The sequence below is a fragment of the Coregonus clupeaformis genome, unplaced genomic scaffold (assembly GCF_020615455.1).
Source record: "Coregonus clupeaformis isolate EN_2021a unplaced genomic scaffold, ASM2061545v1 scaf0130, whole genome shotgun sequence".
Classification (NCBI taxonomy): domain Eukaryota; kingdom Metazoa; phylum Chordata; class Actinopteri; order Salmoniformes; family Salmonidae; genus Coregonus; species Coregonus clupeaformis.
Genome location: NW_025533585.1, coordinates 73,251 through 90,329, shown reverse-complemented (window position 1 = coordinate 90,329; position 17,079 = coordinate 73,251). Strand labels below are relative to the sequence as shown.

General features: G+C 42.6%; 1 protein-coding gene and 1 non-coding gene across 2 annotated transcripts in view; both read right to left on the bottom strand.

The window, feature by feature from the left end:
* Positions 1 to 16,758, bottom strand: part of LOC121557735 (mannosyl-oligosaccharide 1,2-alpha-mannosidase IC) — a 121,926-nt gene extending 105,168 nt beyond the window's left edge. The window contains exons 1-2 of the mRNA XM_041871222.2: positions 16,732 to 16,758; positions 15,853 to 15,949 (exon numbers count right to left, since the gene is read on the bottom strand). Of these exons, the coding sequence (XP_041727156.2) occupies positions 15,853 to 15,949; positions 16,732 to 16,758 (124 nt within the window). The remainder of the gene's footprint in view (positions 1 to 15,852; positions 15,950 to 16,731) is intronic.
* On the bottom strand, positions 4,018 to 4,098 carry trnak-uuu. The gene has a single exon. It is a non-coding gene; the product is annotated as a tRNA-Lys (tRNA).
* Positions 16,759 to 17,079: the final 321 nt, after the last annotated feature.

The window sequence follows — 17,079 nt, the reverse complement described above, 5'->3', positions numbered from 1 at the left end:
TTCTCTGTGCGTTGTAGTTCCAGGACTGCCATGGGCTCTTGGCACAATTATCCTGTTTCCCCCTCTCTCTGAAGTGTGGCCCAGACTGTAACGGTGGTTTAAAAGTTCCCCTGAACCCTCCGGCAGGATACACCAACACACAGCATTCATTTCACACCTTTTATTTATTCATTCCCCTTTCCTCTCCACACAGGGGGACAGAGAGGCAAACCACTATGCAGTATCCACTCTCTAACCATGCTCTGTCTGGGGCTCCCTGGCTCTGTCACACCTTTACCGCCCAATTACTAATGGATCCCTTGGATACCTGAGCAGGGGGCCAATGAATAACCTGTATGCACAGACACACTAGTGGTGGAGTGTGAAGAAGAATGATTATAACTGGTTCAGGAGGGAGAATGTGTGTGCTAGGCCTATTAGTCAGTGAGGGCCCTTAACTGTTGAAACTGTGTGGTGGTCACCACAGTAACAAAAAAATACTTCTGCTGTGTTAATGGGTAGGGAGGGTTCGAGAATACTGTGAATAGGAACTGTGAGCTCCATTGTCAGTGTTGTTTCATTGGGCAAAGGCCTATATTGTATATCAGGGAATTTAACAGAACATAAACTAAGTAAGGAGACACAAATACTATAACGATGACGCTGTGAGTCGAGAAGCAGGTGCAGGTGAAACGTTTAATAAAACAACAAACATGAAACGAGACAGTGTAACAGTGGCGATAAAGCATGAACAAAACAAGAAACACCAGTAGCGTACAGACATGAAACACAAACAGAGTCAATAACGCCTGGGGAAGGAACCAAAGGGAGTGACAGAAATAGGGGAGGTAATCAGGAAGGTGATGGAGTCCAGGTGAGTCCCATAATTAAGCACAAGTGCGCGTAACTATGGTGGCAGGTGTGCATAATGATGAGTGAACTGGTGACAACAATCGCCAGAGAGGGGGAGCGGGAGTAGACGTGACAAATACAAAGTATTCCAGTCAATACTCCACATAGAAAGTAGGTCTACACTGAGAATAAGGAGAGATAATGGATATACCATGGTTGTGGATATAAATGGAATATATATTAGACTAAGTAGAGGCAAGAACAGACTGATTGGTGGATGTATGATGGGGGAAACACTAACACTTTGTGAGTATTCCATTGCAGTCTGCATGGTGAAATATTTCAAGCCGACCACTGGGACACGCAGTGACCAATAGTGAGCCAAGGATATAAATAGAACAAAAAGTGAAAGAACCAAAAAGCTGCTCCTTAATGCGACCATGAGCTTAAAGGCTTGAGGGAGTGACAGCTGGTGATTAAAGTGCCAAACTGATTACTACACCCGCGGACCATGTCACAGACCACGTCATCGACTCAAATAGCCATGGCGACGTCCTAATCTGGGTCACTGTGTCTTCGGCGTGACACGTATGGTACGTCAGACGACTCGGACAAGACTGATCGGTTTACATAAACTCTGGGTCCGGAGCCAGTAGATGGGATGAGTCGTGGAAGTGAATGATAGACATAAGATTGAGATATAAAGTTGTAGGCCTTGGTAAGTCAACCCCTGATCTTTGACCCTAACTTTTTCTCTCTACGATAGAGTACAGTACAATCCCTTTTAATCCCCCTGCTTCGTCATACATTTTGCTACCAGTTTGTCATTATCTTGACTGTGTAATCCCTATGGCGAGGGGCTTGTTGATGCGCTCATGTTCAGTACAGTTGGGTTTCATTTGTTTGTTTTAATCCAAGAATGGGTAGAGGGTTAGTCTGTGGTGGTGAGGTTTAATGGAAATGAATCCTTCCCCCTGTCCTATCAACTATGTCCTCACAGTGGAGCTAGAAGATATATTTGCATGTCTTAGAACAGTGTAGTTGTCACAGTAGGGACTGGCAACATAGTGAGACCATGACGAGCATCGTCAGCTGAAGATGAGCTTCCAGTGGATCGCTGTCAATCCCTGAGGTGATGACGCAACATACTCCATACGATCTCAATCAGCCAGCTTAATCTGCAAACACACTTGTCTGACTGATTTTTTACTAGCTCACTTGATACCTCTTTCTGCTAGCTCTAGACTGGCTCACTGGTTGGCTCTTTCTGCTAGCTCTAGACTGGCTCACTGGTTGTCTCTTTCTGCTAGCTCTACGGTAGCTCATTCTGTAATCAGTACCTATTCCTACCAGCTCTCGGCTAGCTCACTAGGTACTTCTTTCTACTAGCTTTTGGCTAGCTCACTCAGCTAGCTACTTTTTCTAGCACACCCCACTAGCTAGTTTCCTCTGCTCCGTCTGATGTCCATGCAGGTCTGTGGACCCCAGCTGAGTCTCCAGAAATGAGCTGTACTGGAGGCTGGAGTAGTGCATAGGAACCTGTTGGGGCCTGTAGGCTGTATTTGCTCCAGTGCCAGCAGCAGCAGAAGCAGAGCAGTGCAGCCAGGTCTGCCATCATCCAGCGCAAGGAGAAACCTGTTCTGACAGGCGGTCTTCTCCCACAGCGCACAGTCAGAGACTAGCTGTGGAGCTAATCTCATACTATCACTCTACACTACTATACATACTATCACTCTACACTACTATACATACTATCACTCTACACTACTATACATACGATCACTCTACACTACTATACATACTATCACTCTACACTACTATACATACTATCACTCTACACTACTATACATACTATCACTCTACACTACTATACATACTATCACTCTACACTACTATACATACTATCACTCTACACTACTATACATACTATCACTCTACACTACTATACATACTATCACTCTACACTACTATACATACTATCACTCTACACTACTATACCTCTTACATACTGTTATCACCTACAGTATAGTAGAGACAATGCCTACCTGTTGTACCCCTGCACCTAATATAGGAAGCACTGTATAAGACTTGGATAATGTTTCGATGAACATCATGAGCTACTATATGTGGCATTTTTACAAAATGTGGAACGCCGCATCTATATTATCTCATACATGGAGAAACAGTATGCTTTTAGAACATACATGTTTGCTGCCACAGATTTCCCTCTTGGAATGTATGCAAGATTTGCTCATGAGACGAGTGAAGCAGGTGGCAACTCCCATTTAATAGATGGTCCCTGGGCAGTAACACATTCAATAATAAGACAAAGCACTCCGAACTGTGAAATCTAAATTCATGCATTAATTGCTGTATATGCTAGACTAGACACCTCAAGCTAAATCTTCCTAATCGCTGAGACCTAGCAAAGAAAACATTGTGTAGAATGTCTGCCTCTAAGAATAATATGCCATTTAGCAGACGCTTTTATCCAAAGTGACTTACAGTCCTGCGTGCATACATTTTTGTGTATGGGTGGTCCCGGGGATCGAACCCACTACCCTGGCGTTACAAGCGCCGTGCTCTACCAGCTGAGCTACAGAGGACCACAACTACTGTACATTCCATTAGAAAATGCAGTAGGTAGAATAATGGGAGCTATACATATCTACTGCATCTCATAACTGGTGTTTGTTTAATGGTGGGAAAAGCATCACATTTTAATGACACTGTATGTGTGAAAGATACAGTATGCCCATCCGCCAGCACACACAAGACAGCACATGAAAAAGATGCTTCACAGCCTATAATGATGATACATTTTTGTGTCTTGAGAGAACGATGGAAACCTTATTGGGTCAACATCAGATCCGTGACATTGAAAGTGAGGGTTGGGACTGGGTCTCCAGGGAAAGTGACTTGTCACCTGGGGCTCTGTCGCTATGGAGATATACAGTAGATTATATCTTCCACACTGTATGTCACCCATAACAGTGCCTGTGGGATGAGGGGGAAGTATGCGGGGATGAGGCGGGTGTGAACAGGTGGGGTTGGCCCTTCACTCTGCTTGTAGGTATTATATGACAGTCAGAGTACATTTTTACATTTTAGTCATTTAGCAGATGCTCTTATCCAGAGCGACTTACAGTTAGTGAGTACATACATTATTTTTTTCTTTTTCATACTGGCCCCCCGTGGGAATCAAACCCACAACCCTGGCGTTAAAAACGCCATGCTCTACCAACTGAGCTACATCCCTGTAGAGGCGTAATTTGCCTAGCCCTTCATTTAACCTGACGAAAAGGTCCTCCCACCTCATTTACCCCTCCCTACTGGCACCTTCACCTCCAAACACTCCCCCTGAGACCAGATGCACTCTGGGACATAATTGCAGAGTGGAAAGAAAAGTGTGCTCTCTGTATAGGTGGGAGGGCGGTGGATAAAATGGCAGTAATGTTACGGCGCTTCCCAGTTCAACGCCTTTAATTAAAAAAAAATCTCTGGATAACAGAAAAGGGAGCGAATGAAGGGACTTCAAGGTCGACTTGACACTCGGAACCATGGCGCCAGTGTGTGTCTGTATTCCCGTATGGTTTTATTCACTGTGACAGTATCTATACAGACTGGCACTCTCTAAAGATGCCTTTAGAATCTTAGGCCTCTCTTTGTCTCATAGTTTTTTCTCCTACTCACATCATAATAATTCACCCTGGCTAGCAGAACTTCTTATCCATCAGAGGGAAGGGATCGAGGGGATCCATGGACCCCCAACAGGTCTCTAAAAGGTTTCCACTCTGATCCCACCTCTGTGGAAGAGGTAGGAAGAGGACTCTTAAATAATAAATACCCTCAACTTCATCACCTGGGGGCATCGATCGCCTTCCATCGAGCTTCCACATGGCCTCCTCTATGCTCCATGCTGCTTTTACGACGATTGAAGTGCTTGTGTTTTTTTTTCTCAATAAACGCCTCTGGTTTAAATGGTACCAGGGTGTGCTGTGCGCAAAAGTTCAAGGGGTATTTGGTATTTATTAGGATCCCCATTAGCCGCAGCAAAAGCATCAGCTACTCTTCCTGGGGTCCACATAGGGGCCAAGGGGTAGGCCCATGTCGCCTGCTCTTGCTCCATTTGCATTCTGGGAAGGCTCTCAGCCAAACTGGTGACTGGGTGCTCTTTAATTGCATCTCATGGGAGGAGAGAAAAAAAGAAAAAAGAGGAGGAGGGGTGTACAGACTACCGAGGGGGGATGAAACGAGGGAAATAAAAACATATTTTGAGAAAGGACACAACAGCGATAAGATAAAGGGCAAGAGGAAATTGCAAAGCATCCTGCAGAGGGGAGCGAGGAGAGAGTGGGGTGTTGGGGAGAGAGAACTGCCAAAACACTGCCTGTGGACAATCCCATTACTGGCCATAAGACATCCATTGTTAAAGGATAGAACAACTATTGGAGGACAATATTGTGCTCCACAGGGAAAAGAGATGCTGTGACTGCTAATGTTATGTTCTTTTCTCCAGTACTGTTATGACCACTATGTCGTCCTTAGCATCTGGCTGCGTTGGGTTTGCTCTGCATGATACAGTGTGTGCTTAAGTTAGTGACCCACATATTCTAAAACCGTGGTAATGACATCGCTCACAGTGGATGAACATCCTTTTAAGCCCGTATTAAGGCTTGGGGGTGGTTCGCCTCACATTTGAGAGCATGAACAGAAAGTGATACTGTAAGCATTTGTTTTAATGAGATACAGGAATGACTTGCATCATTTTCTGATCAATCCACAACAATAAAGCTCAGGGTTGGAAGTGGAACAATATAGGCAGAGGCTGCAAAAGAAACCTTACTTTTTCAAAAAATTAATGAGAGTCATGGTGCAGAAAACAAAGAAAGTACATAATCAAAACTCATCGAGTGGACGCCTATTGGTGTGAAAGACATTGACAAGTTACTGTACACAGTAGGGCTATGTGTGACAATCTAGAAAACTGGGACTTAATCTTGGTTAGCATTTCCATCACCGTTTTTTGTCTCAATAAGCAGAGACACAAAGGAAGGATTTACTCATGGGTTTATGTGGCAGTGTCGGCCTGAAGGAGCGGTCTGTTAATGAGCAGTTTACAGAGAACTTTCAGCCGACCGTTCCAGGAGCTTGCCGCCTAATCCTATTCCTTACAGCAGCCTGAGATCTCGAAGGGTGTTTGAAAGTCAGCCCATGTTTTCTTTCTTCCATTTATTCTTCTGTCTTTGGTGACGATGGGGGGGACGAGAGGTGAAAGAAGGCCAAGGTTTCCAAGGACACATAATGGGCAGACGGGGTTGACATGAAACATATTCTCCTCTCTTTAGCTGCTGCTTCCCAGCCCAGGACAAAGGCAAAGAAACAGCCCCGGAGTCGAAGAGCCCGAGCCTTGCTTGTTGTTCACAATGTAGTGGTACTGAATTGATACCTTTCTTTTGAAATTGGAGGGTTTGTAGCCTTGTTTGTTTGGCTGAATAAAGAGAACAATCTACTTGTCCTCTGAAATTTGGTTTGAGTGATTTGGACGCTGAATGATAAGGTATTAGGAGTCTGGGGGAGCGAGGGACCACAACAAGAGTAGGCTATAAACTACTGTCTTAGGGAATCACTGCCTGGGTTAATTCAAGTGAATGCTAAAGGCTGTATTCAATAAACTTGAAAGAGTTAACTCATACACCTTAACGTGCTACTAGGTACATAGAGCTAAAAGTATACTAGTAAAAATAAGAAAAACTCCAGCACACCGGTAATCTTGATGCTTCCCGAAAAAATATGGATCTGTTTTTGTTCTTTTTAACTGTATTCAATAAACTAAAAGGAAAATAATAACACTGTCTGACCCAAACTCGGTCCAGCCTTACGGTCCATCCCCCCATCCCCGCCCCATCCCCATCCCCCACCCCATCCCCCCCCCGAACCTCCCCGACCTTTCTTTCTTTGCTTTGCTAATGTGTTTGTTATGCACTGTTCTTTGCTATGTTTCTTCCGGTGCTAATCTTTGCTTTGCTATATCCTTAGACGTACAGTATGTGTGTGGGATTGAAAGTTGATCCAGTACATCACTTTCACCTCCTGTTCTACCTTTTACATCCTACTCTAGCTCAAGTTCTAGCTCTGTTCAAAGACAGGGAACACCTGCCGTTTGATGCTGGCTTCGAATCAGCTTCACAGATAATTTGCACGCTCGAAGAAGAATGTCACAAGTTTATTTTTAGTCTAAACACTCCCTATCATAAAACTAGGGCACCAGCAAGAGCTCCAGAGCCAAACACTCAAAATTATTAAATGTGCTTAAGTGTTTTCTCTGGCAATTCTCTAAATATTAACAAGTGTCCCTGCATGACTTTATCTTACCCTCCCTACTGAGAAAGTTTCTCTCCATATCTCTACATATACCAGTCTTTTTCTAGCCGCAAGCCTTGGATGTTATGACACTCCTGAAGCCTTCCCTTACTCGGCGATCTGCTTCTTCTCTCAGAAGGCAGTGACGGTTGCTGCACATGTCCTTGCCCTTGCCGACTCCCCTGTCCATCAGTTCTCCCCCTGTAATGATGCGTGTTGGCTGAGGCACAACTCTCAAGCTCCGATTCAGACTCCAGAAATCTTCTGTGTGCTTAACTACCTGGACAGCTAAATGAGCACTTCAAGCTAACCTAAGATAATCACTGCACAAGGTGTGTGGGTGCGCAATGTGCGTGTGCATGCGTGTGTGTGTGTGTGTGTGTGTGCGTGTGCGTGAGAGAGAGAGAGAGAGAGAGAGAGAGAGAGAGAGAGAGAGAGAGAGAGAGAGAGAGAGAGAGAGAGAGAGAGAGAGAGAGAGAGAGAGAGAGAGAGAGTATGTGAGAGAAATAATACATCAAGCAGAGAACTGAGTGCCAGAGATGAACAGAAAGCTACAGTATCAGAGTGAGTGAGGCCCTGGAGGGTGTGTGTGCAAGACCATACAAGACAATACCCAATACTGTGTTCTGAACTTCCAAGTGACCCTTGGAAGCCTTCAATCTATTGAGTCAGTCTTTCCAAGCCACTAGAGCAAAAGCACTATTTCAATTCACATGCTGGTCATATATTATTATAATGTAACTTCTCCTAAAAAATGTCAAACTACATAGGTGGGGGATTGTGGCTGCGATTAATACATTGCACACATTTGTTTTACTATCCTTGTGGGGACCAAACAATTGATTTCCATTCAAAATCCTATTTTCCCTAACCCCTAACCCTAACCCTTAATAATTACTGCAGTGAGGGTCACACAGAGTGTTTCTTGGTAGTCAAACAAATCTACTTTGAAATAAAAGTATACACCTTACACACATGGTTATGGGCTTAAAAAAAGAAGACACCTGTACCATGTCAGATGTACTGTAGAGTTTGCATCCCGATATTACACTTTATATACATCACAGAGGACTGAAATATAACAAAACCGTTTGACGTAGAAACACCGGATTTTCTGATTTTTTTATGTTTATTCATTATGAAATTATGAAATATATGAATAACATTCCACCTATGATGCCACTAGAGGGCGCTTTGGTTATTCGACTGCAGGAAAGGGCTACCCTAAACCTAACCCCTAAGCCTAAAATAGCCTTTTTCCTTGTGGGGACCAGCGAAATGCCCCCACTTGTCTGAATTTTCCTTGTTTTACTATCCCTTTGAGGACTTCTGGTACCCACAAGGACAGTAAAACTAAAAACACACACACAAGCTAATCTGCCAGTGTGACACATTATGTCTCTCCTTCACCAGTCAAAGGCATTACTGAAGAATAACATTTCTCATACCACATTAAAGATTAAATCAACCTTCCATACTATCATAGGGATTTCAATTACATAACAGATCCAGTTTCAATGTGTCATGATTGAGTATGTCGACATCAGTCCTCGATTGTACTTGGCATATCAACAGCACTCATTTCATTTCTCTAAGCATCCAGCCATGACACATTTAGAAGACTTGTTGTCCAATTAGCCTTGTCTGTGTGAATGACTGTGAATGACAGCCTTCCCTTCACAAAGCTGAGTGAATAGATGTCTGTCAAATATAACAATACTAACAAATAATCATCTGAGGCTCAGAGACCAAATGAAACGTGACTTGAATGTGATCACCAATAAAGATGGTTGGCTGTCGATCTAGAATAAGATCTGATAGCATTTTTTTTTTTTATGGTCTAAGTTGTTTTCAGATGGTCATACCATGGATACTTTTGCTATTTGATTTTGAATTTTATGACCCCTTTAGGTATATAAAACAATGTAAAAATGATTTAATAAAATATTGAATTTGGCCTTTACTACTATAGCCCATAGAAACACATTGAATAACACATTCATAAATGGCAGAAAAGACAGTCAAAAAATGTATCATACGGAATAAGGTTTTGGTCCTATATCTAGGAGATATACGAAAGCTCATTTAATATTATTTTTTATTTTTGTACACATATTTAACCCCTTATTTTTGTTGTCACAAAACTACCATCATACTTCCATTAATTTGTATGGGTTACCTTCAGACGAGTTCCGTGACACTTGTAAAACAGATAACACCATTGTGTTTGTGAGAGTCTCATCTTTCCATAGTGGTCATATTTTTTTTGTAGGCCAAACCATTCAGACGCTACAGACGTTTTCATGAGAAGACCGATTTTTGGAATGTCTCCTGGTCTGACAAATAGAGCTGTAGCCCTTCCACTTTCCACCGCAGATGCGGAATGGCAACATAGGCTGATGCGGTGGATTGAGATGCAGCCCATGTAAAAAAACAGATATACTATATATACAAAAGAATGTGGACAGCCCTTCAAATTAGTGGATTTGTCTATTTCAGCCACACCCATTGCTGACAGGAGTATAAAATCGTTCGTCGGGAGCTTCATGAAATGGGTTTCCATGGCCGAGCAGCTGCACAGAAGCCTAAGATCACCATGCACAATGCCAAGCTGGAGTGGTGTAAAGCTCGCCGCCATTGGACTTTGGAGCAGTGGAAATGCATTCTCTGGACTGATGAATCCCGCTTCACCATCTGGCAGCCCGACGGACGAATCTGGGTTTGGCGGATGCCAGGAGAACGCTACCTGCCCCAATGCATAGTGCCAACTGTAAAGTTTGGTGGAGAAGGAATAATGGTCTGTTTTTCATGGTTCGGGCTAGGCCCCTTAGTTCCAGTGAAGGGAAAACTTAACGCTACAGCATACAATGACATTCTAGACCAGGGGTGTCAAACGTCCGGCCCGCGGGCCGGATCAGGCCCGCAAACGGGTTTAATCCGGCCCGCGAGATGATTTTGTAAAGTATAAAAATGAGCTGCAATTTTTCAATAAAAGAAACTGCTGTTCCAATTGTGTCCACTGGATGGCGCAATAGCAATTGTGTTAAGCAAGCAAACTGTTTATACCGGGGCAGAGCAAATAGGTCAAGCAAGTGCAGCCAGTCCGGATGAGCTACTTTGTTTTGCCCGCGATATTTATTACGGCTTCTACTTTTAACATTATGTGCTTTGGCACCCTCATTGCCCCAATATGTCTCTGTCAAAAAGAGAAAAGTGGACGCAGAGTGCAGAGTGTTCCAAGAAAAATTGTCATCCTTCTATTTATTCACGGAATTGAATGGGAAAGCTGTATGTTTGGTGTGTTCACAGCATGTTGCAGTGCTGAAAGAATATAACCTTCGTCGCCACTATGTGAGTCTTCATGCCGACAAATATGACAACTTTCAAGGACAGCGGAGAAGAGAGAAGGTGAATGAACTGTTGGCGGGTCTGAAGAAACAGCAGTCTGTGTTTACTCACAGCCGAGACATCAGTGACGCTGCAGTGAAAGCTAGCTACCTCATTGCTAATGAAATCGCAGTGGCTTCAAAACCATTTAGTGAGGGTGAATTTGTAAAAACATGCATGATGAAGGCAGCGGAGATTGTGTGCCCTGAAAAGCAACAGGCTTTTTGCAAATATCAGCCTGACAAGAAACACAGTTGCAGACAGGATTTCCGATCTTTCAGTGGATTTGGACAGCCAGTTGAAGCAAAAAGTAAAGTAATTTATTGCGTTTCGGTTGCAATTGATGAAAGCACGGACATTACAGATGTTGCACAACTGGCCATTTTCATCCGCAGAGTTGATGACACATTGACCGTCACCGAGGAGTTCGTGGAGTTGGTGCCGATGACAGATACAACGACAGCAGCTGATATTTTCACTGCACTCGTCAGCGCGCTGGACAGGGTCGGAGTGGACTGGTCCCGCGCTGTCAGCCTGGCTACAGATGGTGCGCCCTCAATGATCGGGAAAAAAGCAGGCGTTGTGACAAAGTTCAGAGAGAAAGTGCAATCTGCAAATGGAGGACGTGATTTTTGGACTTTTCACTGTATTTTGCACCAGGAGGCTTTGTGTTGCAAGTCATTAAAGATGGATAACGTCATGAAGGTGGTTATTATTTTTATTATATTATTATTATATTATTATATTATATTATTATTATATTATTATTATTATATTATCCAAACTGTTAATTTCATCCGATCCAGAAGCCTGAATCAACGTCAGTTTGACAGCCTTCTCAGAGAGAAAGACTACATCTATGGCCTGCCATACCACACTGAGGTAAGATGGTTAAGCCGAGGTGCTGTGCTGAGGCGTTTCTTTGATTTACGAGAAGAAATTGAACAGTTCATGGAAGAAAAGGGCAAACCAGTGTTAGAATTTCATTCCGCAGAATGGATGCAGGACCTTGCATTTATGGTGGATGTTACAGAGCACCTGAATAACTTGAACAAACAGCTGCAAGGGTGCAACAAAGTTGCCACGCAGTATTATGACAGCATACGTTCTTTCAAGTTTAAGCTGTCATTGTGGGAGACGCAACTTGCCGGTGGTGATGCAGCTCACTTCCCCTGTCTGAAAAATGTGTGCGCGACCCAACATGTGGCAGACATGAAGCGGTTCAAAGATAAAATATTGGCACTGTTAAGGGAGTTTGAGCAACGCTTTCAGATTTTTGGTGAACTGGAGAAAGACTTCAACGTTTTTTGTTCGCCATTAACCGTGAATCCCTCTGATCTGCCCGTCAGCATCCAACTTGAAATAATATACTTGCAGTGTGACTCGGATTTGAAGGGCAAATTTGCCGCAGCTGGCTTGGACACATTTTATCAGAATCTCTTGCCAGGTTACCCCAACTTGACAGCCCTCGCTGCAAAACTGTTGTGCATGTTTGGAACCACATATCTTTGTGAGCAAGTTCTCTGTAATGAGCATAAATAAAACAAAGCTGCGCTCAAGGCTCACGCACAAGCACTTGAATCACATCCTGAAGTTGGCTGCCACTCAGGATGTGACGCCTGATATTGATGCGCTGGTGAAAGCTAAAAGATGCCAGGTATCAGGAGTCAAATAAACTATGCAACCCCACTTAAAGTGCTGCATGAGACACCCTGATATAGTTCTGTGATCTGTGATATACTTCTGTGAATCACTGAGGCATTGTGTGTTTGTGTGTTGTTTGTCCTCAGAATTTCAAATAGCTTGAGGTGTTTTATGATTAATAGTGATGTTGTGCTTTTGGACACACTGTCCTCAGGCTCCAGCTTTATGTTTATATGTTTTTATGTTGATGTGCTATTGTTTTTAATTGATTTTATTTTATTTGTATATTTAACCTATTCTTGACTCTGTGGTTCTTGCACTTGTTTGGGGAACAGGATTTCATTATTTGTATCTACATTTCTGCCTGAGAAATGACACCCTGATATAGTTCTGTGATCTGTGAAACAGTTCTGTGAATCACTGAGGCATTGTGTGTTTGTGTGATCTTTTTCTTTAGAATTTTCAAATAAACTTGAGGTGTTTTATAATTAATAGTGATGTTGTGCTTGTACTATTTTGGACACACTGTCCTCAGGCTCCAGCTTTATGTTTTATGTTGATAGTATTAAAACAAAGAAAACAATCTGAAGTTGTTGTTTTTAAGTTATATATACCATGATTTTACCGGTCCGGCCCACTTGGGAATAGATTTTCCTCCATGTGGCCCCTGAGCTAAAATGAGTTTGACACCCCTGTTCTAGACGATTCTGTGCTTCCAACTTTGTGGCAACAGTTTGGGGAAGGCCCTTTCCTGTTTCAGCATGACAATGCCCCTGTGCACAAAGGGAGATCCATACAGAAATGGTTTGTAAAGATCGGTGTGGAAGAACTTGACTGGCCTGCACAGAGCCCTGACCTCAACTCCATCGAACACATTTGGGATGAATTGCAATGCCGACTGCAAGCCAGGCCTAATCGCCCAACACCAGTGCCCGACATCACTAATGCTCTTGTAGCTGAATAGAAGCAAGTCCCCGCAGAAATGTTCCAACATCTAGTGGAAAGCCTTCCCATAAGAGTCAATGGATAATAATCATAAAATCAAAAATGTTGAGTGGTATGACTTGTTCTCACCCTGTTCCTGTCATAGGCCACTTTGTGTAAAGTGATTCCTACTTATAATTCTGAAAGTTATAGCAAATATGTGTGGGTCTTGGGAAAATGTTAATGTGGAATTATATTGATGAAATGCTTTTAAAAAGTTGCAAATGAGGTGTAGTTGGTCAGAACAAATCAATGTACTGTAAACTCCCACGTGAAGTGCACTCCCACACACAAACACAAGAGCCTTCAACACTTACTCTGGAGTTCTACTGTGCCATTACACGCCCACCACTTTGTGAAAAATGTGAGAATGAACTTGCATTTAATATTTAGAAGTAAATGCCTCAGTATTCTCTCTCTGTAGTTGTCCAGCAGTACAACAACCTTTTCATGAAAAAGAGGGAAAGCATGATGTCTTAAGCCATGACTCATAAAGAGAACAAATTGGAGGATGGAGAGAAAGAGGATGGAGAGAGAAGAGAGGTTTTCTACGCTCTTGTTCAGGGGCTTTGACTGAGTCTGGAGTGGGAGAGAGCAGGAGGGATGTTCCAGTGACTTTCAACATATTTATAACATGCTTGTGACAAGTAGGCTAACCGCGGATCCAATCTCACCCCATCTCTGTTTACTGATGGGATTAAATTAAAGAACACTGCATCCAATTTCACACCTGGCTTCCTCCAACACAGCACTCCTCCAGCACAGTGTGACAGTCACCCACAGCACAACCTCTCGCCTCTCTTCCCTTCCTTTCCCACATGTTCCTCAGTATTAGCAAATGGGGCGTGGAGAGAGAAAACCATGTCAGATTTCCAACGGAATGGAAATTCATTTGCTTAGTGGGATTAGTGATATCGGTTGAAGTAGTAAGCCGATCTCTTTTCCCAGAGACTTGAAAGAATAGAGCTAATTTTGTAAAATGCTGCAAGAGACACATTTACTGATTACTGAGTTCCACAGTTATCTTCTCTATGTATATTTGGCTGATCCATATAGGGGGATATTTATTTCACAGAGGCTAATTACGTTACTCAGATAAAGGCAGCAATTAACTGATAAACACCAGTAGGAGTTTGGTGACCTCTAACCTCTAATAGCAGCTGTCTGTGTTATATCTACATTTCACTGCATAATGGTACAGTAAGTGGTACTGTGTAATTAGGTAGAGCAAAAATGTCAATACTATTTAGAAGATGTAAGATCTTCCCATGTGTTAGGTCTACACAGCTGCTTTAAATAGAATGTACAGGTAACTCTTTAAAGGATCTTTCAGGTAGCTACCATAAGGGTTCTTTACCAGAATGATCATAATCACAACCCATACACAGTTGTTTACTTACAGATGTAAGATCTTAATTTGAGCCAGTTTGCTACTGCAGGAAAATAATCCTGCAGCAAAAGGAAATGTGAATTATTATGTGGATTATAATGAATGGACATTTTAGTAGGGGTTGATATATTTTTCGTAAAATCAAGTCTGAAATTTCAAAGTGGAAATTACAAACTTTAGAAGCCTTTTTAAACCTATACACTACAATACACTACACGTTGTAAATGTCCTGCATTGCAAGAAAGTTATCCAGGCTGATCAAATTAAGATCCTACATCTGTAGGGATATGAAATACCACCAGATATCATGAAAAGGTTGGATAAGGTCCCTTTTGTAGGTCTTAATTCTAATACATGGGGAAGAGAGAAGGCTGAGTGATCACACCATTTGCATAATGTATGACATTTACATGAATACTACAGTACATTCACATTTACATGCATTTTCTATTTGGAAGACACATTATCAAATTACTACCACATGATGAGAGAGAAAGAAGAAATGCCATCAAACCTCTGAGAGAAAGGTTAGCATTGTCTCACATAATGGCCTCAATACTCCACAATCCCAGTAGACCGGATGAGGAGAAATTTGGGTATGTCAGACAGACAAAGGCCCATCAACCCAATCCTCATTAAAAGATGATCCCACTTTATCACAGGATATCCTGTCGCTCAGCTGTGTGTGTGTGTGTCAGTGTGTGTGTGTTTGTATGCGTGTCATTAGGGACCCGAGGAACCTTCTGGTACCATGTCCGATTAATGCCCACACCATGACAACGTGGTGTAAAGGCTGCTGGGACAGGTCACAGTCTGATGGACCCGGAAGGAACCATTTTGACAGGTGAGTTCATACACACCGACAGGTGGGAAATGCACATAACATTCATTGCTAGTCAGGAAGCCTATACCAGGCCTTTTCCAACTACAGTACAACCATATGCAACACAACAAAGATGATTAAATAATGGTAGCCATGGGGATCCGCAACCTGCATGCCTCTAAAATGTTGATGAGCGACAAATACCTTCCACAATGAGAGCGTTCTCTTCTAAGAGCGATTAGCATTAATGACAACTCTTTGACCTAGAGGTCGACTAAGGCCCACAGACAAGTGTGTGTCCATGACTGCAGACCATTTGTGTGTACCTGACTGTTTTTGACAAAGACTGAAAGACCTTCGCGAGCAGCTCCCCAGTAACCTGTGGGGGCCTATAGGGCCTTTTAGCCTGGGGCCACAAAACGCCACTCACCGAACATGTTCCCAATGTGGCCATTCCTGGTCAGGGGCCGTAGCTCGTTCTTGCCCCAGGCAAAGCTCTTGTAGTTGTCCCAGGCAAACTTCATCATCTGAAACACAAAAACAGGTGATGGGGTTAAGAACACAGGTCAGTCACTAAACTGATGGCAAACCACCTGATTCACAACAACAGCCTTAATTAAACTGGAATGGAGTGGCCTGCAGCAATGTCAATGATAAATTATTGATTTGCTGTGGATTAAAGACAAGCATGCAATTATCACACATAAACCACACAGCTAAACAATGCCATTGACAATCCCCAAAACTACCCCTGTTAAATCAAATTAAAAACAAGGTGCATCGCCATTCTCTTTCCAAAAACCTTCCAAGATCTCCTCAATTGGAATTAAAAATAATCACGTTTTTTCCCACTGACTGATATGGTCAAAGTAATTTAATTGTGTTATGCCAACAACAAAAGTAACCACGTTTTCTGCATTTCAGGCAGTGTAAAATGAAGGGGTTTAGGGTATAATGGTATCTACAGAACATAAAATGGGGATTTAATCATTATGGCTGGAAGAGCCCATGCTTGAATGATCCATCGCTGCCTACAGCGACACGCTTATAATTAGCTCGGTAGAATCTGAGGGGAAGTTAGTTGACGTTCATCAAATGAATGCATAAATTCATGACTAGGCAGTCACTGACAGCAGCCGAGGCAATGTTTCAGGCAATGTTCTTGTTTTCTCTTCTCTAGGAGGCGAATTTATTTGTTAATATGTACATTTTTGTTTTGATGTTTAGTGAAGGCTATGCAAGCTATGCTCTGTGTGGCTGTGGCTGAGTTTGTAACTCTACTGGAATTTCTGGAAACTATGATGCAGACCTCCAGTACAACCTGGATGTCTGTCATAGCTTTTTTTCTGCAGTGAAATATAGTGTACTATCAATGCAGATAAGAATATTAATGGCATATGATCTTCTGAATATTAATCAATCATAAAAACACAAAAGGAACACTTAAGCCCACTGATATAAATGTAAATATTGAAACAAAAGTATAATTCCTACTTCCTGTAAATCTCCAACCAAGGAGATGAGCTAACCACCACACCACCCCAGACTGTCAGAATTTGATATGTTTGACTGACACACCAGGAATAGGTTTTTCTCAGAGGCGGAGTAGTAATATGATGTGATTTATATCATTAATACTGCATGAGCCTGTGGTGGT